The sequence below is a fragment of the Amblyomma americanum genome, chromosome 3, assembly GCF_052857255.1.
Source record: "Amblyomma americanum isolate KBUSLIRL-KWMA chromosome 3, ASM5285725v1, whole genome shotgun sequence".
Taxonomy (NCBI): domain Eukaryota; kingdom Metazoa; phylum Arthropoda; class Arachnida; order Ixodida; family Ixodidae; genus Amblyomma; species Amblyomma americanum.
The window spans coordinates 70,841,881-70,866,645 of record NC_135499.1 but is presented as its reverse complement, the minus strand read 5'-3'; the positions used below and the strand labels follow the sequence as shown (position 1 = coordinate 70,866,645).

The 24,765-nt window shown below is 44.3% G+C and overlaps 1 protein-coding gene and 1 long non-coding RNA gene across 2 annotated transcripts in view; one reads left to right on the top strand and one right to left on the bottom strand.

The window, feature by feature from the left end:
• LOC144123817 (uncharacterized) overlaps positions 1 to 24,314 on the top strand; it is a 44,297-nt gene extending 19,983 nt beyond the window's left edge. The window contains exons 2-3 of the mRNA XM_077656558.1: positions 17,483 to 17,712; positions 24,005 to 24,314. Coding sequence (XP_077512684.1) covers positions 17,483 to 17,712; positions 24,005 to 24,314 — 540 coding nt within the window. The remainder of the gene's footprint in view (positions 1 to 17,482; positions 17,713 to 24,004) is intronic.
• Positions 679 to 7,736, bottom strand: LOC144123048 (uncharacterized). Its single transcript, XR_013312979.1, has 3 exons — positions 7,519 to 7,736; positions 6,561 to 6,732; positions 679 to 4,143 (listed from the first exon to the last, which is right to left on the bottom strand). It is a non-coding gene; the product is annotated as an uncharacterized LOC144123048 (long non-coding RNA).
• Positions 24,315 to 24,765: the final 451 nt, after the last annotated feature.

Sequence of the window (24,765 nt, the reverse complement as noted above, 5' to 3'; positions counted from 1 at the left end):
ACTAGGTGTCTCTCCAAATTTTTTCTCGATGCTGCCTGTCAGTGAATCATGTTCCTGTAAAGTAACCTGCATTGTCTTGGTACACTTTATAACGTGATACCGATAAAGGTACCGTTCAGCAGAAAACTGAGCGCCTTGGTGTTCAGCTGAAGCCGTGAGCGAAAAATGCCCACAGAAGTAACCTAGCCCTTACAAAAGTATTTAGTAACATTGTTTAGAAAGTCTTTAGACAAATGTTAATACAACCTATCGACATTGAATAGAAAGTCTTTTAAATGTATTTGTACTTTCTAGTAACACCCTATTGACCGTCTTCCTACTATTGGTCACCGCTATCCAGAAGACTCAAGTACATAGAAAGTCTTTATACTTCCTATCATCCCCTTATTAACAGTTTCCACATACTTCCTATTCACCACTTAATGACAATGTCTACCAACACCCTATCAATGGTCTTCTGACAATTGGCCACCGTTATCCAAAAGACTCAAGTACGAAGAAACTATAACTGCCATCCATCAACTTATCAACATCTGGAAATGAGTGTGTTACCTACACTGTATGACATTTTGATCAACATTGTTTTAGCACTTCAAAATCATATTGTGAACTCTGCATCCTAGACTGTTTAAAGAACAACAGAAGCAAAATACAAATCATTGCATTCATTTATTGCACACAAGCACTAACATACATAAGCACTGCAAGATATGCATCATACATCAAAATATTTTATGGAGAACAATAGGGGAACTGAATATTCCCTTTGGCACAGCAGCTCTAGCCCCCTCAGTTCCCTCTTGCTAACAATGATTGACACACAGAAACTGTCTAGCGATTTTATATCTTTTATGCAATGCCCTCAACCACCACTAATAAATGTTATTGTCTGTAGGCCTTAGAGGTATAAATGGCTTCATCTTACGAATATGAAATCTCACCATATACATATATATTAAAGGCGATTTCTCGGCAACTGATTGATCAATGCAAGCAAATGTCAGCAGAAATTGTAAACATAACAGGATTTTATTCCTGACATTTTCGCAGAAGCAGCCTTTTTCCAGTGTACTACAACATTTGAAACAAAAGCTGTCTGCTTGGAATGCTATAGTACACTTGAAAAAGGCTGGTCCTCCAGTTGAGATGTCATGGATTAAGTCCTGTTATTTTTCTTACATACGAGGTGTTTCAGGGAAGACTAAGAAATTCTCAAAACAATAGGTTTTTTTAGGTAAAAATAGGGCTTTTCAACACAGTATTACCAGTGTTGGTGGGAACCAGTAAACTGGCACATCGTCTTGAATAGTTAGCTGGTTAACTAATTTTTAATAGAGTGATTCCACGAGAGATCAAACTATTCGAATTTTTAAATATTCTTGATTATGATATGCACTGTGCACACATTATTCAGCAGGCCAAGAGTGAATTTAGTTTCATGAAAATGCAAACTTTTCACTGTAAATAACGTCATGGCAGAGGCAGCGTTTTTACATAGAGCTCAATTTTGCAAATTTGCTTGATGTAGGAATAAAAAATATGAAAGCCATGATGGATATTTTTTGCGTGCTAAAAGTACGGGTAAGGAAGATTATGTCAGGCTTATTTCCACCATTGTGAAGAAGTTGTCGCTTACTAGAAAAAATTTTGAAAACACAAGTCTCAAAAGAGCCAATTTTCAAGATTTTTTCCCTCTGTAAATACAAAGCAGATCTCTTTCAAATTTGCAAAATGGATAAGCATCAGGTACTAAAAAAGTGTACTGACTTTCATTTTTTAATATTACAGAGAAGTGCAAAAAGTATTGCCCTAAATCCAGCATTTTTTAATAAAATAGTGCTTTCAAAAACATTTCCAATTTTTCTTATAACTGCTGAAACCAGTCTCTCGAAGGAGGCGAATAAGAATATTAAAGAACATGTTCAATTATTTTGTTTCTAACAATGACATCCAAGCTAAAACTTGTAGCTTTTTGAGCAGTGGCAGGAGCGCCTAACTCCAAGTTGTTACCTGCACTCGACGATAGCAGTGCTACCGAATCCTGGTTACGTCACAGATAGGTGTTTGTCCACAAAAAGTAATGAGGTATGCTCTCTCTTGATGGAAAATGTTTCAGCCTTGGGATCGGGGAAATTTAGAGCAGCGGGGGGCGTGGTTGCTGCTTCGGCACCGTCAATTAGGGCCTCCTGTGGATGTTCAAAATGCTACAAGTTTGAGCTTGGATGTCGTTAGAAAAAAAATAATGCAATACGGTCTTTCATATTCTTTTTCGCCTCCTTCTAGAGACTTGTTTCAGGAGTTTTAAAAAAAATTGAAGATGGGATTTTTTTTCCTTTGATTTGTAAAAACACCACTATAGTCAAAAATGTCAGAAATAAGACAATACTTCGTCCACTTCCCTGTATTATATAAAAATGAAAGTCGGTACTCTTTTTTAGCCCCTTGAAGCTTATCCAATCGGCAAATATAAAGATGCACTTTATATCTGCCGAGAAAAGATTCTTGAAAATAGCCTTGCTTCAGACTTGTTGTTTTCAAAATTTTTTTCCAGTAAACGACAACTTCCTCGAAATGACGGAAATAAGCCCAACATATTCCTTTGCACCTGTACATGTAGCATGAAAAATACATCATGGCTTTCTTATCTAGATGCTTACGTCATTGCAACTTTGCAAAATTGAGCTGTGTTTGAAAACGCTGCCTTCGCCACGACGTCGTTTATTTTATTTTATACTTTTTCTCCTGAAATATTAGCATTTCCACAAAACGTAATTCACTGTTGGGCTATTGAAAAATGTGTGCATAATAAATAAAATACTGAAAAAAATTTAAAATATTTAGACAATTTGATCTCTCGTGGCATCACCCAATAACAAACTTTTTAGCTATTAAAGTTAGGTGTCTAGTTCCAATTAAGAAATTTGCAGCCAACTATTAAAAATAGGCATACCAGTTATTAGAATTTTGAAAACGCGATTATCCTTCGTGCTGTGGCTCGACAAATTTTGACTTTTTCGTCTAGTATAATGCACTGGAGCACATGCTTTGCCTGCATGCTTTCAAAAGCACATGTATTTTTGCATGATGCAGTCAAATTTTGATGAGCCACAGTGGCGAGGGTAATCGCGTTTTGTAAATTCTAAACACTGATATGGCTACTACTAACGACAGGCTACAAATTCTAATTGCAACCAGTTAACTGTGATAGTTAAGTTTATTATCAGAAATTTGTTAACCAGCTTATTAAATACAATTCACTCGCTTTCCAGTGTCTGCCAACTCTGGTAATACTATGCTGCAAAAGCCATATTTTTAACCCAAAAAGCATATTTTTGAAAATTGCTTTGTTCTCTCTGAAACACCTGGTGTGCATACTATTACTGCTCACTTTCCTGTACAACAGAGAAGTGTAATAATTTCTTCTGTAACAAGAAGGTTCCATTAGCCACATAACAAACCTATGGAAAAACTCAGTGATGCACACACATACGTACACTGTGAAGCACTGTTGCTTAAACAGTAAGAAATCAAGGCTGATTCCGTTTTAGCTTCCTGACATGCCAGTCAATCCAGAACAGCCGAGGCAGCCAAATAAACTCGTGACAAAATGAAAGAAGTGAAACACCCTGTAGCAAGCTTGAACTGCAGCTACTTAGAACTGCAGACATGTGATTTGCTCCATGTAACTAGATGTGGACTTTTACCTTTGACAAGCATCAAAGCTACAAGCTTTTTCAACACTTGACAGCACTACAATATACACATTTAGACTCACATTTCTAAGGATGTGATTGTTTACCTCTCTAAATAGCTAAAAAAATCTCTCACAATCAAACAGTACTTACACTGTCTCAAGACTGACATTCAAAGCTGCAAACACTAGCGAATAAAAGTCCACAACGATATAGATATCAAGCTTTGAGGTAATTTTAAAAAACATGCATTAGCACAAGGATACAGAAGTGACCTGGTTAGTCCGCTATTTGATGCGCCATCCTGTCACTTGTCCGCAATATCAGCCAGCCCCTTGTCGTTACTTGTCTGCATTACCAGCAGGAAGAGGTAGCGTCCTAGCCATGAGATGTGCGCATCAACAGCACCAATAGGTAGCTTCCTCCATGGCGGAATGCAGCGGCAAAAGAACTGCATAAGAAACAGATTCGAGGTATACAGTTATAGTGAACTATTTCATAATCAAACCTTGGAGAGACAACAATCGGCTAAATGTGCACTAAAACATAGCACTTAGAGCGGGTTTGATAAAGTTGCTGAGTAATGAGCATGAAAACGCAGCACTCAGAGCCGGTTTGATAAGGTTGGTGAGTAACAGCACAAGCAGCAGACACAACAACAGAAATAAATGCAATGCTTCCTTGAACAAGAAAAAGCCATAACATGCTGTTGTGCTCACTTCTACCCCCCCATTTGAAGACTGATATACACAGGAACTGACATTAACTTGTTGTGCCTAATTTGGCTACTATAAAAAGATATTTAGTGATTCCAGACATTTGAAGATAACTTGCACACCAGCAAATGTGAAAATTATTTCATGTTTCTTGACTGGTATATACCAAACTTCAGGCAGCTTTTGCTCTCAAAAGTGGTACCTGAAACACATTGCAATATAACTTGCGCACCTTTGTGTCTCTTTGAATAGCTAGGAGAAAGTAACTCAACTTCACTTGCCGTTCAGTTTATTTACCTGTCTGTAGATAATGTATCACCATTTGGAGCTATAGCAGGTGTGGGGGGTAAAATGGATGAACAAACAGTATGCAGGTGAGCAAGGTTGTCGGAGTGCCAGAGTGGCCCTTTCTAAAGCAAATAAATCAAAACATTAAGGCACATACTGTGCCTGGAAATTCCTGGAAACTGGCCCTGGAAATTTCGCGTCTTCACCATACAGATATAACATTTCAAACTAAATATCATGCCCAACCTGGTCCTTATTATCTACGACATAACTTAATACCAAGGCCCCGTTCGCGTACAACATACAGTGATCAAAAACTAAGTTATTTGATTCCGGATTTCCTCAATGCGCATCGTGAATTAGCTGATATACTGTTTACTGCCACCAAGGTGCAACGACTGTGAAGAACACTTAGAGACATTTTCTTAAATGAAAACCAAATACCATGCTGTGCTGATAATTTCGTTCGCCTTCACTCCGGATCTTTACCTTCACTGTGATGACTGTTTTTCATAACACCACGCTACTGATCCAACTTATTGTTTCTTATGTACCTGTATTTTTGTGTTTTTCATGCCCTTTCATATCATGCAGTATTGATGTTTCTTTTGCTTTGTAATTATTGTGCTTATGTTATGTTGTTTCCGCCGCAGCCAAGGGGGGCGCGGCCCCGTCAGGCATGTTCTATTGCCTTTTGTCGCGTCCCCCAAGGCATTTCTGTAACAGAATGTCTTCAATAAAGAAAAAGAAAAAGATACAATGCTTGTAAGTAAAACCACACAGACCTACGAGCACGAAAAGCCTCAGCAACGTGCCCCTAAGGGAGCAGCTGGACTGACATTTCTTTACTTGTCCCGCAGCACATCACTCCAGTGCTGGGGCATGCTCAATACAAGGGAAACAAGTGAACAAAAAAATGTGTTCCAAAGAAAATAAAAATGAGTACCCAGGTAATTAGGCAATTACATGCCACTAATTGCAGCAATTCCTCTTGAAAGTGAATGAAATAATTTGCACAGCTTATAGCAAAACTTGATGGCTCAGGAGGGGGGCAACGACAAATGCGTCGGTTCAAGTAAAACAAGGGGCATGGTTAAAGTCATGGACATAATTGTTGACGTAAGCTCAGCTAGTGTAACACAACCAGTAATTGAATGTCAGTATGAATAAAAACAAGAATGGACAAATATTCAAAAGATTCCAAATGCGTTTGAACTGTACAGTGCAGTCAGTTGTGACAAAGGGAGTGTGATAGAACAATAACCTCAGCAACACTCATGACATTGAACAAATGCCTTTCTTCTGTACAGCTTCAATATAAGCTTTACAGGGTTTCACGTAATGCAAGGATAATCTTGTATGGCACGAATTATTCATGCTAGCCACACATGTGCTTCTAAGGCACAGTGTTCCACTTGAACGCTAATATTCAATAATGTATTGCCCCTTTTGCTATGTCTGCCAGTTATCACACCACTGGTTCACTTCAAACTTGTTGTGCCTTGCAACAGGTAGGTATTGATGAAGTAAGCTATGATGAATATGAATTGCTGCTTTTAGGCTACTGTAGAAAGGTCATGAAGCACATATTTTTTTATTTGGTCTATACAGTGGTCAAGATTCCCAAGCAGGAGAAGCATGAGCATAAAAACTGTAAAGAAAGCATTACACACTATAACACAATGCATTTGATTAGAGCAATGCTCTCATGATGCTTGCAATACCTTTTTGCTTTCTTCTTGATGCTCTTTCAAAAGAAAAAAGAAACAAATGAAAGAGAGAGCGATATCCCGGACCAGAACACTTTTGTCAGGCTACAAGCAAAGACAAGAAAAAAACAACTGTCTGTGATACCCACACATACCTATTCTTTTACAGATGACATGCTTGATATCCGGTATCAATGGCTGATAGGCTGCACCAGCAGGTCGATGATGCCATTAACCTCAGGTTGAGGTAGCGTTGGCTCAATGATGGGCGAAAGGAGGTGCAATAGCAGTGTGATGATACCGGTGGGGTAGCTCTACAGTCCTTCACTGCGGACGCATTTGAAGAAAGGTTGAATTAGAGAGATGCTTTCGTAAACATAATCAAAGAAGAAACATCTCATTACAGCCTCTAGCGGTTAAGTCCAATGTGTTCAGGAGTGGAGGCTAATGAGTAAATGCCTATGCGTCCATTAGCTTGCATAAAAATGGTTTACAAAGGCAGTATTATTTTCCTTAGAGCTATTATTCGCGAATCACGTTATACTGTTATCGCTTCAGACTGAAAATGGGGAATGACATTCAGTATACTGAACGTAATTCAAATAAAACGACTACGTACCTTCCAATGTGCCATTACCTTAAGTGCACTGCAATGGAATGGTTCTGCTATTTTTAAACGTAGTTTCGTTCAACAAAGGTATTAAGAAACATAGCACTTCATACGACTGCGACATAGAACGGGCAATTTTCCATATCGAGTAAACACTCAGGCCGCAGAATCAAAAGACACACGCCGCCGCTACAAGCACTTTTCCTTCCAATGGTCTCCTTTTTACGCATTGCTCCTGTTCAGTCAGAATAACGAATCAAGCGGCACCTCGCAGTTCTCAGCGTGCAACCGAATTCTATCCCATATTCGCAACGGTGCTGACGCAAAGACGCATAGCTGGCACGCGAGCGTGTCAAAACAACTCCTCCCTGCAAGCGATCGTGTCGTGCTCGCATTTCGCACCTCACGGCGAACAAGACGTAAAGACCACGCCTAAATGCATTCGCAGCCCTCATGTATCCCCACGACCCACCACACAAGTCATTTTACAGTTCTGTACTTACATTCGTCAGCAATCATGGTAAGCCGTTTCGTCTATCGGGCGTCGGGGGCCGGCGGTACGTCAGAGCAGTATTTGAGAACTCCATGCGCGTAAAAACGTCTTCCGCAGCACAGGGGCGATCTGTGAGCATTCGAGTTCAGTCACACCACCACAACACTAACGGGGCCGCACATTCAACAAAAACAAGCTGAAGAAAGCCACCACAGTTACAACCGCCAAAGCTCTGCACACAGACTGCGTTACAGCGTACTAAAAAGAGGTAGTGTAGCACACGGCCGATAGTACGCATGGGGCGCTCAACCCCGCAACCGGCGAACGAAAAGGCGGCGCTATAGTCGCGTAACGTTAAAGACTTTAAAAGAAAACTGGTAACGTTATTTTTGCCACATGCGTGGTGCAATAAAAGATGCAAAATTTTGTTTGAATTACAAAGGCAGTTGACGGTTGGTGATGTAGCAAAAAAAATGTCACTACTCGCAAACAGCTGTTCCTGGCGGCGCTGCGAACGAAAGCTTTCGAAAGCGGGGCGCCATGTAGCTGCAGGCGACGCAACTGGGCTCAGCCGTGGTCGCTGCACGGCGGCACTATCTACCTGAATCTAAGGCTTTAGCTATTTCGCCGTAACTACGTCGCTGAATCGGGAGAATGAAGACGTTGGCCAGCTTCACTGGTTTCGGTTTTTGTTTTAGCATATTGTGTGGCTTTCTGTACTCTGCACAGGTTGAAAATGAAAATTCGTTTTGAGGAAAGCAAATGGCTCAGTTACAGTCTCGCTTATCTCGTTGGTCACCGGAACCGCGCCATAAGGAAGGGATAAAGAAGGGAGTGAAATAAGAAAGGAAGAATGAAATGCCGTAGCGGAGGGCTCTGGAATAGCACACGGGCGCCTTTTGCATTTCGCCTTCATCGAAACGCGACCGCCACGGTCGTGCCTCATGTCATTTACTGTACATGTGTGTACACTGAGAACGCGAGCGCCCGCGCGCCGCCCTACAGCGACATGCGAAACAGTGCAAGCCCGCGCTGCCGCTTCGCCTCTGTTTGGTGCGCGCGTGCACCATGCCATTGAGCGCCTTCAAGCTTTTTGCTCGAGCGAGGCCCGCTGGCAGTCTCGCTACCGTAGTCTTATGTGCGCTACCTTAATTATTGCCTCTGCCTTTCGTGGTCTTCGGCTTTGCATCACGTCCGCCCCACAATATGCTGTATTTCTTGCTATACGAAGGGGTGCGTATAATAATGAGCGAATCAAGGGGAAAGAAGGCATTATTTAAGTAACGCTGCTTACCATCTTGGAAGTGCGGGCATAAAAACAAAGTAAACCAAAACGCGCGGACACACACACACACACACACACACACACACACACACACACACACACACACACACACACACACACACACACACACACACACACACACACACACACACACACACACACACACACACACACACACACACACACACACACACACACACAGGCACGCACACGCGCACGCACGCACACCCACCACACACGCACACACACACACACACACACACACACACACACACACACACACACACACACACACACACACACACACGCACGCACACGCGCACGCACGCACACCCACCACACACGCGCACACACACACACACACACACACACACACACACACACACACACACACACACACACACACACTTGGTGGGAAGGCACTACTTAACGATGAAACTGTATACTGAGATTATCTTGTGTGAAGCCTTGGAGTGACTCGGGTAAGCTCGATCAGGTTAGTTCGTAGGAGCGTGCTGCCGAGCAGAGAGGGTGGGAAGATGAAGAGCGATCGAGAACCGCGTTTGTGTGCATATGCAGATGCCAGTAAGGAGACGCGAAGCATGAACACATGCCTTCGCACGTCTACTTAGATTAAAATTTAAAACTCCACATCTATTTCCCGGGCCCCTCAGGGTCATTGCAGTACGGGAAAATAGAAAATACAATTCTCACCGCATTTTCCCTGCCACATATCTTCGTACCGTGTTTGCGGTTGAAGGAGATGCTTCTGGAAATGCAGAAGACGCACTGCGACGGTGCTTTAGCTGTGCTCAAGGCGGTTGCTGCTCACATTGTAGATTATGGGACCAAAGCTCTTACAGCTTTTTCGATACTCGAAGCTCCTCTGTCGCTTTGAAACGCAAAAGGCGCCCGTGTGCTGTTCTATTTCAGTGCACATTAAAGACCCTCAGGCGGTCAAAATTACTCCGAAGACCTCCACTACGGCACCTTTTTCCTTTCTTCTTTCACTCCCTCCTTTGTCCCTTCCCGTACGGCGGGTTCGGGTGTCCACCGAGATATATGAGCCAGTTACTACGTCATTACCTTTCCTGAAAAGCAATTTTTTCTAGTATATTTCTACTGACAACAGTGCATAGAAAGCAGTAAGAAAATGGTATGAACTTCCTATCAACAAATATTACCAGAAAATGCTCGGCTAAGAGACTGTGACTGCTAATATTTGTTTCGTGTCCAATTAAGGTTGCTTTAGTTGCTTTGTCCTGTTAAGCTTCAGTACTTAATTTAGGCATTTGTTCGCATGATAAAAACTTTCTCTCGGTTTCTAGTATATTTCTACTGACAACAGTGCATAGAAAGCAGTAAGAAAATTGTACCAACTTCCTATCAACAAATGCTAATAGAATATGCTAAGGTAACAGAATGTGATTGCTAATCTTTATTTCGTGTTCAAGGTTGCTTTAATAGCTTTGAAGTTTTCGGCTATAGTACATGATTATTTTAGGTTTTTATTTGCATGACCATACGTGTTTTTTCGGTTTCTAGTATGTTTTTTCTCACACCAGTGCATGAAAAGCAATAAGAAAAATTTTTTTAAATAGAATATATCTTCAGGTTTGAAAACACGTTTCTATACCCTGACTTGATTCCGAATGAATTTGCTGCGAAAAACGCTGGACGCTCGTCGATATAGGGAAATTGTCAACTAGCTGCAACAGATTTCACTGGGCACTCAAGTGAGATTTCACGGTTATGCGAACAAGAGTTTTAATCACCTTGAACTCCATGCAGTTTGTCCCTCATTTCTCTCAATGTGTCGAACTGCGCCAGCACTTTATAGTAACTTTCTATTGACAAGCGTATATACAGAGAAGTAACGTTCTACTACCTTTTTATTTACAAAGGTGCATAGAATGTAAAAATTTTTTTCTAGTAACTTTCTACTGACAGGAGTACATACACGGAAGTAACTTCCTACCAACTTTCTATCAACAATTGTTGACAGAATCTAAAAGTAACTACAAGGCTACTAGAGTACATAGAAAGTTAATACAAATTATAAAGTTGATAGCCATTTTTGTAAGGGAGGTGGCAGGTGGACCATCGAAGTAATGAGACCGCGTGGCATCACCGAAACCTGCCAACCGGATTGTGGGCAAATCACCCACCTTGGAAAGCGGCAGTTAAATAACGACTTGTCGCGAGAAGTTGGTTGGGAATAGCAACCTGTTTCTCACAAGTCGCACCGGTGGCCGCACCTGTCATGACAGGGCAGCGGCGCACCACCAACTGCTGCACCACTGAGCCGGGAGCTCAGTTATGGATGTTAAGTTGCTATGAATGTTAAGTTGAATTTGATGAATGTTATGTAATGTTACGTTATGTTATGAATGTTATGTTATGAATGTAATGAATGTCAGCTATGAATGTCAAGTAGAGAATGACCTTCCGTCTATATGGGATTTTAGCCACTACGCTATCGCGTCATACCATTAATACGGAGCTGAATTCTCCCCTACAGTTTTTTCATGTTTCTGCAATGAGCTACTCTTTCCTGTCCTGGCAAAGTGCATGCAGACCAGCACCACTGGGCTCGGGAAGCGGTATCAAACGAGACGCTCGGGTGGACGTAGTCTCAGATAGCAGCAGCTCGTTGCGGCGAGCACCGGCACTAGGTGCTACGGTCAGTATCGTCTTATCTTGGAGGTGATGAGCGGGCAAAGCACGCTGAACATGGATGCAGCGTACTTGTGCTCGACTGCAATACTAGGCAGCACATGTCCCACCGGGCCAACGCTCACGGGGTGATGAAGAATGCGCTCTCTTCATTACCTGACGTGGATGCTCAGACGCGATCTTTCGACTCCGTTTACCGCTGCGAGGTCAGTCCAAAAATTTTCTCATGTCCTGCCGAACAAAAAGGGAGGAAACCCTGAGCAGAGCCGCAAATTTTGTGAACTTTCAAACAGCTCTGTATCTCTGGCAGTGCGCCGCCCTATCATACATTTAAAACACCACGGAAAACGATTCATTTGGTTAATGGCTGCGTAATACTACTGGATGCATTACGGACGCTAACAATTAATTGCAGCGGATTGTGCTCAATTCGGGAGTTTTATCAAATAAGAACCCAAGTACACCGGTATGTAATAAACGTTCTTTAAATGCAGTGTGACTGATAGGCCCATATGCCTGCCGTAGTGGCGATCAGAGGAAATAAAAAAAAACAAATTCTCTGGGCCTAACCGCCCGCTTCTCCGGGCTCATATTTCGCATAGACGTGGCATTTGACTGTCAGTTTTGTCTATATTACGTTTCAGAGAAGTACTTGGTTGATGCGGTCAAAATTAACCGGAAATCCCGATCTTTTGCGGCGACGGCGAAGCAAAACGGCAATCTTTAGCAGGATGGATGGATGGATGAATTGTAGGTAGGAGCGACCCCCTTGACACGGGGTGATGGCTGTTGCCAACATGCTGAGCTTTTTTTTCCCATTATTTCTGTTTTACTGTGTTGTAAGCGTTGAGAATTCGCTATTTTATTTAAATACGACCTCCTACACTTTTTACCCTGTGTCAACTCACTGCTTTTGTGCCACTAATCTTCCAACCATTTCTTGCTAAATTCCACCCCAGATTTATTTACTCAACCAAGAGAGAGAGAGAGAGAGAGAATGAAGGAAGCGCAGGGAAGTTAACCAGATGTGAGTCTCCGGTTTGCTACCCTACACTGGGGATGGGGGATAGGGGTTAGAAAGATAACAGAGAGGAAAACGCAAAAAAAAACGTGCACACATGGAGACACACACACACAAGGCGTTGCAGTTAGTCTTTCACACAGGCCGGTAGATTTTAAGAAGCGCAAAAGCGCTTGCACGGCCTTCTGCGACGGTAGGTCCTTTCGATGTTGTAGAATTCTTTTTTCGGATAGCGGTTGGTCGTCAAGTGTGTCAAGTTCGTGGCTAAGGCATGCCCTCTGTGGACTGTACTGCGGGCAGGAGCACAATATATGGCCAATTGATTCTTCATGGCCGCAGTGGTCACAGGTTGGGGTGTCGGTCATCCCTATGCGGAAGGCATAGACTTTAGTAAAGGCAACACCCAACCAAAGTCGTTATAAAAGCGTGGCGTCTCTACGGCGAAGCTGTGATGGCGCTCGAAGACTTAATGTTGGATCAAGTGAGTACAGTCGTGTATTTCTTAAATGTGGCTCATTCCATTGCGACTCGGTGCACTGCCGAGCAAGTAGGCGGAGCTTCCGTGCCGCGTCAGTTCTAGAAAGAGGAATTGGGACGTGGCGCTCCTCAGTATGGGCTGAGCGGGCAGCGTGATCCGCCCGTTCATTGCCGATAATCCCGCAGTGACTTGGAAGCCACTGGAACGTTATTTCATGGCCGGCATCACTTATATGGTGTAACGTCTCTGCAATATGGAAGATTAGTGGTTCGTGCGGTCCGCGTCGTATAGGTGACAGTAGAGACTGCAGTGCCGGCTTCGAATCGCAGAATATTGTCCATTTGTGTGGCGGTTCATCACCAATGTGATGAAGGGCAGTTAAGGGCGCTGCGAGCTCTACTGCCGTCGATGTTGTCGCGTGGGTCGTCTTAAATTTGATTGTTGTAGCTTTCGCTGGAATGACGATTGCCGCCGCGGAGCTGCTTGGAAGGACAGATCCATCAGTGTAAATATGCGTTGAGTCACGGTAGTTCTCGTACAAATGTAGTAGCGTGAGCTGTCTAAGGGCTGGTAATGACAGATCAGCTTTTTTCGAGATACCAGGTATTGCGAGGTTGATTTTTAGCTGAGCGAGGCACTATGGAGGGATCGAAGGCCTCGCAGCCGGAGTGAAACAAGCTGGCAATGATTCTTCATATGCAGTTATCGTTTGGCTGAAAGATGTGTGTGGCCTGTCCGCTGGTAGAGAGGCTAAATGGTTACGAGGATTCCTGGCTAGATGCCTTATATGGGTCCTGAGTACTTCAATTTCAGTGTGGGTCTTGACAAGGTGGTCTCTAGCGATTGCTATCGTAGCCACTGTTGAAGCACTCTGAGGCAGGCCTAGACAGATCCGGAGCACTTGAGCCTGGAGAGTTTGTATTGTGCGTAGATTCGTTTTGCCTGTGTTGTTTATTGCTGGCAAGCTGTATCGCAGAAATCCTAGAAAAAGCACCCTGTACAGTTGTAACATGGCACTAGGCGACATTCCCCATGTCTTGCCAGCGAAAAACTTGAACAGGTGGCAGATGCCTGTCAACCGTTTTTTCACGTATATGTGTTATCACCAATGTTTTCTCTAAACCAATGTTATCAACCAATGTTATCTCTAAACCCTAGGGCATCAGAAGAGTAACTGCGTCTGCATCGACATCGGGATGGATACCATCATATTTTTGTATGAGGTGTTCTATTGTTTCTACAGATTTGCCAAACACAGCACATGTTTCATCTTCGTTAAATTTGTTTTTGTAAATCCGTTTTCTAAGACACCCTCGCCTAGCTTCAAAGAGTAGGACACTGTCTCTCAAGTTATAATAAAACCCTTCCTTCCTGATCTGCCTTTTCCAGTATCGATATAGTTCTGCACTATCCTGCTTTTCCACTGAATGTATGCAGTTTTTATTCTCCGTTTTTTAACCAGTCGTTTATTGCTCTTTCTTTCTCCGTGCTCGTGTCTGGCATACTTACTCGCTACCTGTCTAGTTCTTTTCCGCCAGTGTGAGTCAACACTCGTTTTGAATAGGTATTTAAATATCTTAGATGCCCACCTGCTATCGCCCAGTTTCTTCAGGCGTTCTTCGTATAGTACTCTTTTATTCTGAGCTTCCCTTGCTTCGAAGGGTGCCAAGACCATATCCCCATGTACTCCGTCGTTTGTGATTTTCCCGTGGGCACCTAGTGCTAATCTTCCAATTGTTCTCCGGTTTACCCCTAATCTCGACTGAACTTGTGCCCTTAAGCACAGAACCACATTCTGGAAAGCAAGTCCCGGCACCTTTATGATGCCGACAGCGCCATCATGCGCCCTTCGGACGAATGAGCGCTCTAACTTGCAGGGAGGCGGCGGAGAAACGCATAGGGGAAACGTAAGGTGCGGGGAGGCGGCAGTCACGTGCTAGCACTGTTTTCTGCACCCCGATTTTGATACAGTTGTCGAGATAGCACTTTCAAAACTAACTGCGCAGCATCGTTTGGGGATGGCCCTGCAGGGTTAGGATGGCAACACATGGTATGGCACTTGAGGTATGTCACGAACATCGTTAGGAGCACCCAACATTCAACCTCGGAATGACCTTTACCGATTTAAACACGTCTCGGACAACAAACAAAGCTTAATTTTTGGACGACCCTGCATAGTAAGGCTGGCAACACTTAGCATGGCCGATGAGGCATGTGCCAGTTATGGTTAAAACGCCCGAAACTTGCCCTTGGAATGACTGGTCATTTTCACTGCCAGTGAATCTCGGTGTGCTCGGTTGGAAGGCAGGCTTCACCTAGTCTCAAAATGCAACTGGTCCGCCTCCTGAAATGGGGTTGACCCTCCACAGAAAATATGAAAACTAAGTTGATCCACACTGGGTACCGGCATGGACCTCACCAGAATGAGAATTCCGCAGCCTCGAAATTTGGTGCCCCTTCCCCCCGAAATTTGGGAAATTGAGATGACCCACATTCGAAACCGACCTGGGACAAGACCATGATGAGTTTACTCCTCCCCCCCCCCCCCCCCAAAAAAAAATGGTAGCCCTCATGCTTTCGCAGAATATTTCGTTCTTAGCAATGATAAACCGCCAGCCATTTTTTCCCATTGATGCGCGCTTCAGTGAGAGACTTCTGACGCGACCAAGCTTTACATTTTCTACGATGTAAATAATTATGCCTAATCAGAAAGCTTTGAATTGCCTCATTTCTGAAACCAGCGAACAGGTTCGTCCTGCGTATGCACCGGTCATGCAGCTTCCGTTAAGAGCCGGTATATGAGCTTCTCTGCGTGATAAGTGCAAGGCAGGGCTTGAGCGTTATGAGTGCCGGCATTTAGCACGTGCAAATTAGTTTCACATAGAAAACTGAGGATACGCGCAAGTTTCTCATGGCACGTAGCAAAGACTGCCAAGAACCTGCCATAGGACACGACAGCAATGAAACGTTTCGATTTTTCTTTAAGCGAAAACGGAGCCTTCTATAGCGTATCGTCCTCAGCGCTAACAGTTGCGTGGGAGAATATTTTCTCTGAAAGTGTGCCTATTAAACGCAAAAATTGTTTTCGATAGTGCGCTATATTTGGCGGCATGAAGAGAAAGACGTTTCTCACCATGGGCAAATTTGAAGCTCGTTTACACCTGTCAGCTTTTCTGGCCATCATGCAGTAAGTATACTGCAGTACAGGACATGCTCATTAAAAAAGAACGCCTCTTTGCGACATTTTGTTTGCGGAAACAAGTACTTTTGCAGTCGTATGTATGGTTTAGGGCTAACACTAGCCAAGCCAAGTAAAAAACCTTTTCTTCCCCCCATTCCCGCAGTTGATGAAGAGCCCATTAAGAAGCTCGTATAAACGGTGGCTCCAGCTCTCCCTCGTGGTAATGCCTAAGAACTCTATGCTGGACAGTAGCTAAGAGCGTAGCGCAGATTCCTCCAGTGAGCGCAGATGGAGCTACCGGTGCCAGTGCTGTGAAAGCTTTCGGTTTTGAGGCGCCGTCACCGCAGAGGACGGTTTAGGTTTACTGCGGTTTAACGGGCCAAGGTGATTCAGGCAATGAGAGACGCTGTAGTGAAGGGCTCCGGAAATTTCGACCACCTGAGGCTGTTCAACGTGCCCTGGCATCACACAGTACACGGCCTCTAGAATTTCGCCTGCATCGAAATTCAACAACGCGGCCGGTGTCAAACCCGCGTCTTTCGGGTCAGCAGCCGAGCAGACAATTGAGATTTTCTGATAATTCTGGGCGAATCAGGTAAATACGCCCCCCCCTCCCCCCACCCATACGTAATATAAAGCAACACTGACATCAAAGCGCGACTTCTCTGAGTAATTTTTTTTATTTTCTCTGAGCGACGTAACAGCCTGTTTATTAGCTCCTACGGCATCCGTGAGCGCCTCGCAATTGCCGCCGGCGAGCTCAGGTTTCTCTTGGGCACAGATTTGCTCAATGAGCGGCTCAGTTTCAGAAAAAATATCTCCGGTGATCGCTTCGCCTGATTGCTACCACTGCAGCGTTTCTATATACAGCAGACAATTTGCGCACAAAATGGCGGGCAGTAAGAGATGCACTGCCTGTTTTATACGAAGGCAAACAATTTATATATACAGCATGGAATGTCCTTGTCTTTGCGGCGTCTTTGTGGAGCCTTCCATTAATTTTCTGGCGAATTTTTGAAATTTTGTGCAAAATATCTAGAAATGCACCATTTCTGTGTAAATGTTTAATTCCACAGTACTCATTTCACACTGCCGACTTATATTTTACGTTCATGTAGTTATTGAGGGGTGGAATTTCATATGCTACGCCTGTTACAAAGTTAGGGCAGAGCCTGGAGTAGGAATGAGATTGTCTTTCACTGCACTTTACGTGCATGTGCCATGCATTTTCGATATAATTCTCCTCTCGTTCCTTTCAAGTGGTGAAGTGTAAGCGAAATGGCAGAGTGGACTAGGAGTTTTCGTGTTTTTGTTTTTTAACATGAATGCGCAGGACAACGACCTTCACTCCATCCCGGACGCACAGAACATGTTCCCGGCGACACTACGAAGGGCCATAGATGATTTCCAAGGGGAACTGAGCCGAGCGATCCGGCGGAGCGAAATGTCGCTCTCGGACGCGGAGCTGGAGGCAACCACCATGGATGCCATTGCCCTTGTCGTCGCACACGCGGCGTCCAAGAGGGCAACGCCGGCGCCGAAGACACCGGCCCCATTGAGCAAGTGAGCGAGCGTCTGAGACGCGTTGACTGTGTTCGAAAAGTGTTTCGTTATGTAGATGACTTTTTAATTGTTTTCGACAAGCATTGTGCCATTCCCAATGAGGATACGCTTATGAGTGTACTGCATGACTTCAAAAAGCATGGAAGGGGGCTCACTTTCACGTATGAGCTCCCGGTTGAAAACAGCCTGCAGTTCTTGGATGTGAGATTAAGGTTTATGAATAAGCACGTGTGCTGGTCTTACTTGCCCAGAGCACAAAATGAACTTTTGCCTTATAGTTCATCCCATTCAAAGATTGTGAAGAGAGGGATCGCAAAACTCTGCTTAGAATCTGCACTCTTAAAATCCTGTGTGCATGATATGCAAGATAGTTTTGAGAACCAATTGGCTAGGCTTGAGGCCGCCGGCTTCCCTGACTCGGTAGTTGTCGCTGTTGCAGAAGCGTTATTGAAGAAGTTGAAGCCCGGAACTCGGAAGGAGGCAATAACACCCCCGCAGGCTAAAGTAAAACCTGCAGTGATGCCCTACGTGCACAAACTATCTCATGGCCTCAAAAAGGTGGCAAACCGGCACAATGTGCCGTTGGTCTTTTCAGCCCCTCGGAAGCTAGGCCAGTTGGCCCGACGCATCACAGGTGATGACAAGAAACCTGGGTGTAAAAAGAGGCACGGGAACCGCTTTGCGGAATGCGCCACAGGCGTTGTGTACGAAATTCCCTTGACGTGTGGCAAGTCCTACATAGGGCAAACGGGGCGCTGCGTCAACGACCGTCTCAGGGAACACGAAAGAGATTTAAGGAATAGGGAAGGTGCTAACCTTGTTGAGCACTGCGCAACTTGCAGAGATTGCACACCGATGTTTTCGGCAGTGAGGATTCTAAGCAGAAGCAAATTAAAAACAACCCGTGAAACGATAGAGGCATACTATATTAAAAAAGCTGGGTCAGAGTGTGTCAGCGATACCTCAGTCATTCTGTATAATACAGAAAAGGCGTTCCTGTCAAAGTTTCTGCGATAAAGATATGATGAGATTGTTTTTCCTATTTTTCCCCTTTTTTGGTTCTTTTACGGTGTGCGCCTGCGCTGGTCTGAGAGTATTTAAGCTGTGTGTGTGACTCTGAATAAACAGTTGTAAGTCAGCGCTGTGTTCGTCCTTGTTCGTCCTTCTTCTTTTCTGTCTTCTGTCTTCTTTTCCTTGGCTAAAAACGTGCCGTTGCGCTGGAGAACTATGAACTTCAATCAACAATACCAACTAGCCCAAGAACTAACTCTACTATTTCGCCGCGCGTGACACGTTAGCAACTTTCTGCCTTCTACGGGGCCGAGGTGTTGTGACAGTACCTGCGAGGAGGAGAGTATGGCAAAACAGAGGGAACAGCGCATCTTTCATGGCAGCTGTTACATGCACTACGCAATAGAAAGCTTTGTAGTTTGCATAGGAACGCAGTTTTCAGCCATTTGCTTTGTTACTTTCGTAACACTAGCATAGATACTGAAGACAAAATGACGTCGGCGTGCCCGCCCGTTTCGGACTCAAGTTAACACGACGACGCCACTGTATTATTGACGGCCTTTCCTTCTTGAAATGGCGACCTTCGCTTCCAGTTCGCTTATTTTCGTTAACACCCAAAATATATTTCTTAGTCTCTTATTCGCTTATTAAATACGGAGACGACCTTCAAATTATTTAGCCCTGCTGTACGCGCTATACATTCCTGTTGCAATGATCGAATCAGTTCTCGCCATATTTTGTGGTCTTTTACACTCTTATATTTTCATCTCTTTCTTCATTGAAGAAAATAATACTTTTTACGCGCCCACCACTGTCACCAGTAAATGGGGAAAACGGTTTTCTCGGGCCAGTGCTGAAGCGCTTTGACTACCTTAGAACAAAATATGCCGCACTTAGTGTGATAGAATTCTAATGGCAGCAAGAAGGTATATTTCATTTAATATCATTTTATTCCAGCATCACATGTGCTGAGGGCCGCAATCAAAATACCTCAAACTTTGATTGGCGGAGTCCGCGGCCCATAAACATGGCATTGGCAACAAACGACGATAGAAAAGAAAGGCCATTCAGAAATGCAAGGATATCGTAAAATTCAAGACATAATCAAGGATAGTTACAAGATAGACTGTTTAATGAAGTATAGAGTGTATGGTGAAATGCAGAAAAAGGCCTAAAATGCAAGTATCACGCCTATAGTGCAGTTTGCAGAAGCGGAGTTGCGGCTACGAAACATACCCTTGTTTAGAAGCGATGGGAGCACATTCCGTAGCATCTGGCAACCATGATCAAGGTACGTGATACGTGATACATGATACGTGGTACATGATACGTGATCAAGGTATTCCTAGAGTTGCATTCAGTACTGCGGGTGCAACGAGCGCGTCGTTTACGAGTGGGGTTTCTTGTGTCACCTAAAATGCTTTTAGTTTCCTTAATTCCGTTAGTGTAACGCTTAAGGAGCATTGTTTTATAAATGTTACGAAAGTGCAGGATTTAATCTCCTCTGTAGACTAAGCGCAACGGTTGTCGACCAATGGCTTCGGGTTTCAGGGGCGGTAACATCACCTCAACATTATACTCAAAACAAGGAGGTTTATAGACACCTATAGACGTTTTCGGAGATGAAAGAGACGCTGTGAGGTTTATTTTCCGCAAAAATAAATCAGTTATAAATATTTCAAAAGATAGCACATAAGGGGCTTTCAGACGACGGACCCGGGGCCGGTTCTGGCCCAGAACCAGGCGCCACATAACGTCCATTTCTGCTCTGTAAGGTCCGCGCCCTGCCCGAGGGCCACAGCGAACCAGAGATCTTTGAGCATTATTTACTTGCAGTGGACAATAACGAGCCTTTGGTAGACATATTTGTTAGCGCAGCACAGAAAAAGGCACCAGATGTTTCAAATCTGCCGATCATCACCTGCTCCGGCCTTCATCTTTGCATGTGGTGATAAGCAGATTAGATACGACCGCTGTCTCATGCCATGATATGTTCCTTAACATGGTGGCTTATGCTGCGTTCGCGAGGAGCGAACCTCACGAAACGGAAGTGATATATTACATGGTGTCTGCTGCGTTTGCCAGTGGTCTTTTTTTTTTTCTGGTGGCCTTTACGAGGCGCTCACAATGCAACACCAAGGTTGTCTGGGCAGGGCAGCTGAAATATCTTGAGGCATGAATTGACCCAGGCTGAAATATACAAGGAAATACATTGGGACTCCTATGCCGAAATGGAGAAAGAATGCCGTAGTAAAGAAGCATAGAACAGTATGGGGTTGCGTAGGCCTAAAGTGCTGAGAAGTAATGGTGCTATTACTTAGTTGTGGAAAATTTGTGTTCTGTCCAACGTCGGGTGTGCAGACCGGGTTAAAAATGAACTAGAGGACTGTGCGAAGTTTAGCATACCAAAGGGATGGAATTATATGTGAAAATGTTGATTGCGGAGCGGGAGCACTAACTTTCAGGTGCTCTTTTCTCTACTGAACTGCAGTGGTTTCAAGAAAAAAGACATGCTAGAGACGGCACGATTGATGTTAAGAGGCGGAAAAGGAGGTAGCTGGTAAATAATGATACATTGTCTATGAATCGGTTCCTGCAGAAAGACTGCAGTGAGATCGAATTATAAGCTTTCACGCTTCATTTATACCTGTCTGCAAAGCAAGAGCGATCGTTCATTTAAAGCGGTAGAAAGACACACATTCGTGAGCTGTTCGACTGCCGCAGAACGGCAGCTCTGCCACACAGTTCAATTGGATACGAAAACACATTCAATTAACTCCAGCAGGCTAACGAACTCTTTGTAATGAAGCTGAATGCTGTTCAATGCACAGCACATGTTGCACGGCGTCAAAATAGTGTTTTTTTTTGTGAGAACCGGCCGTATGGAAAACAGCGCCTAGTATATAGTACTTGGAATCGAGCCCCCTAAAAAAAGGCTACAACTGGGCTTTACCGCACGAGGCGGATTTGAGTTTGTTCACGGCGAAACGAATCACTCGTCAACGCAGAGGTTTGGTCAAGACGCTCTTACAGGATTATAACTACTGGTATTCGATCTGGATTCGCAGCGTTCGTGAGAAACGTCTCCCCGGACTGGTGTTGGTTCTCGGTGTGTGTTGCACTAAGAAGACCTCGAGGTCGATTGAAACTATCTCCGCATTAGTGGAAATATCTGGTTTGAAACTTAACAGACACTCGCAAGATAGGCGAGCGTTCGTTTAGTGCCGGACACTGAAGCTTCACCGCTGCGTGGATAATTTTGCTAAATAGACAGTGGAATTCGGTACGGTATATGTGGTGTCCCACTTTTTAAAGCTAAACAGCTCCGTTTACTCGGGAAGACCATGAAAAATAAAGGCGACGTGCGGAGCATTAAAAATTCTCCCGGTAACGAATGTTTAGCGCCATGCGTTGCGTGCTGGCAGCTGTGAAAAGTAATAGCTTGCACCAGATTTTTCGGTCTTTGGCGGAAAGGGTAAAATCATCATTTATATTCAGAGCACCGCTGTCAGCGCTGCGGTTCTCGGGTGGTCTAGCCAAAATCGTGCCTGACTCATGAACAGTGGGCTTTCAAGTACCGCACGGGTTTGTAACTGGGAATCGAAGGAAAACGTAACAAACGGGAACGCGTTGGTGTCATAGGATAGTTGAGACGAAGATATATACCTTGATTTGTCGCGAGTAATGTCTAGGGGTATGCAAATGTTCTTAATGTTTCAATAGTGAATCGAGTATGTAGTTGAGTCTCAGTACGTATCTAATAGATTTATGGAGATTTAAAGTCCCAAAGCGACTCGGACTATGAGGAACGCCGTAGTGAAGGGCTCCGGAAATTCTGACCACCTGAGATTCTTTAACGTGCACTGACACCGCGCAGTGCATGGGCCTCTAGAATTTCGCCGCCATAGAAAATCGACTGCCGCTGCTGGGTTCAAACCCGCGTCATCACTGAGCCACCGCGGCGTCTAGTACGTATGAAAATGGTAAATATTCATTTTTTCTCAGAACAAATGGAATTCGTTGTCAAGTTTTCGAACAGTTCCTGAATAAATGGCAGGAAGTTCTAATACAAAACTGCAGTTTTAAAAACATGGTTCACTGTTACGACGCACTGATCTCTGCCGCAATTGTCTGTGCGTGAACCAGGGTTCAGCTCCTCGACGCGGTCTATTCGTGAAGACGTTCTTAAGTTTTATACGTATTGCCTTCAGGACGGGGCGGCAAGACAAGGTTCAACCACGTTTCGAAGCGCTTAGTATACATGCGACGTGGTGGAGGTCATCGCATGAACTCTCGTCGCTCTCGCCAATTCAATTCAGAGGTGGTTTTGTCACGGTCGTCGTCAGTAGAAACATATTTTCCTGCGCGTGTGACGTGACGATCACAGAGTTAATACACTGGTTTTATGTTCCGTGTCCTCTAGTGTAGATTAGAGCTGCGTTTTTCTATAGCTACAGCTTTAACATCAACGACGCCGGCGCTATCCTGTTTTGCATGAATATTCGTTTTTACAAATATTCGCCTAAGTACCAAATAATCTCAAATGTATTGGATTCTTATTCAATTCCGCTCTTTCCCTCCATTATTCTGATGAGATTCGCTTTCGGAAAAGTACTCGTCGCAAGCCCGTAGTAACTTCTGATAACGAACGATACTGTCAATATGTTTGGTAATTCATCATCGTCAAAAGACACCTCACGATGATGACATGGAAGCCCGAAGAAAAGTTCGATGTGCGAGAAGTTTTCGGCGTAGAGGTCATAGCATGCGGTGACTGATGATCACCACAGTCAACCTTCTGAAACGGTCTGCCATGGCTTGCGCCTACGAATCGTTGTACAGATGTGAAAAGCGTCAGCGAAAAATAACGCTGTCAAATATTTTTCATATTTATCATCGGCACTTAATCTGTGTATGTCGGATTCTTGATATAGCACGCATCAAGCCGGAATTTCAGTTCACGCTCTCATTTCTTCTCTCTTCGCTGCATTTTCTTGACTGCACTGCGGGTTGAAATGTGTGCGCTGAGGTATACTTACCGTCGAACAATTCCCCTTTTTGAAAAGACTCGCTGTTTTCTCCTCGTAGAGAAATCCCGTCCAAATAAATACCTTAGACAACGTTTCATTATACGCTTAGATATAACCGAGAGGGGGGGAGGGGGAGGGGTGTTCGTGTCTACCCACTGCAGATGCGCTTAAGGCGTACCTTTTTTTACCGCTAGGCAGAGCGCTGATCACTTACTTGATGCCTGACTTTCGCGCTGCTCTCTCCTGTGCAGGATTAGGTCTGTTCACGGTGAGCACACCATCCCCCGCCTCGACGTGAATGCTTCCTACAACTTTTTTGGAGACATCCCTGCAGAGAAGCTGTTTTTTCTGCTCAGCTGCTTCAACCAGTGCTCAAAGCGGCCTGGTCCGCGGGAGCTGATCATGTGCAACCAGCTGGTGCCTCGTCTGCCCGGATTCGCACCCGCATTCGGCTGCAAGGCGGGCGACCGCCTCTTCCTCAGCCCCAGCGGCATCATCTCGAAGCTGCGCAGCGCTCCGGTGTTGATCGATCACAACAATTCGCGCGCTACTCTACCATAAGCTCCCAATGCCGAGGTTCACTGCCGAGCCTTGTTATTAACGTTTGCTCGTATTTGCGGCGATGGTCGCAGAAGTGTTACCATATTTTCGTTTATAATTATGTAAGCGACTGTTCTAAGGCGTTTTAGTTTCAAACACTTAGAATGCTGCCTATAAATTGCAGCAGCGAGCACAAGAGTGAACATTCCTCTGGAACTGGGGTAAACTATGCGACGAACGGCTCAAACTCTGCTAGTGTGTTTCTGCATCATGAGCTGGTGTGTTTGTACACAGCGCTTAGAAGTCACATCTGATATGCGCCGCATGAAGCTTTAGAATCGCTTATATCGTTATAATTTTATGTGATGAAAGCCCTAGTGAATATTATTTGGGTAGCATTGAACTTCGTGAGTGTGCACGTATAGTTTCAGACACCTTGTTGACATTTTCGGTTTCATCTGTGCGTTTTCAG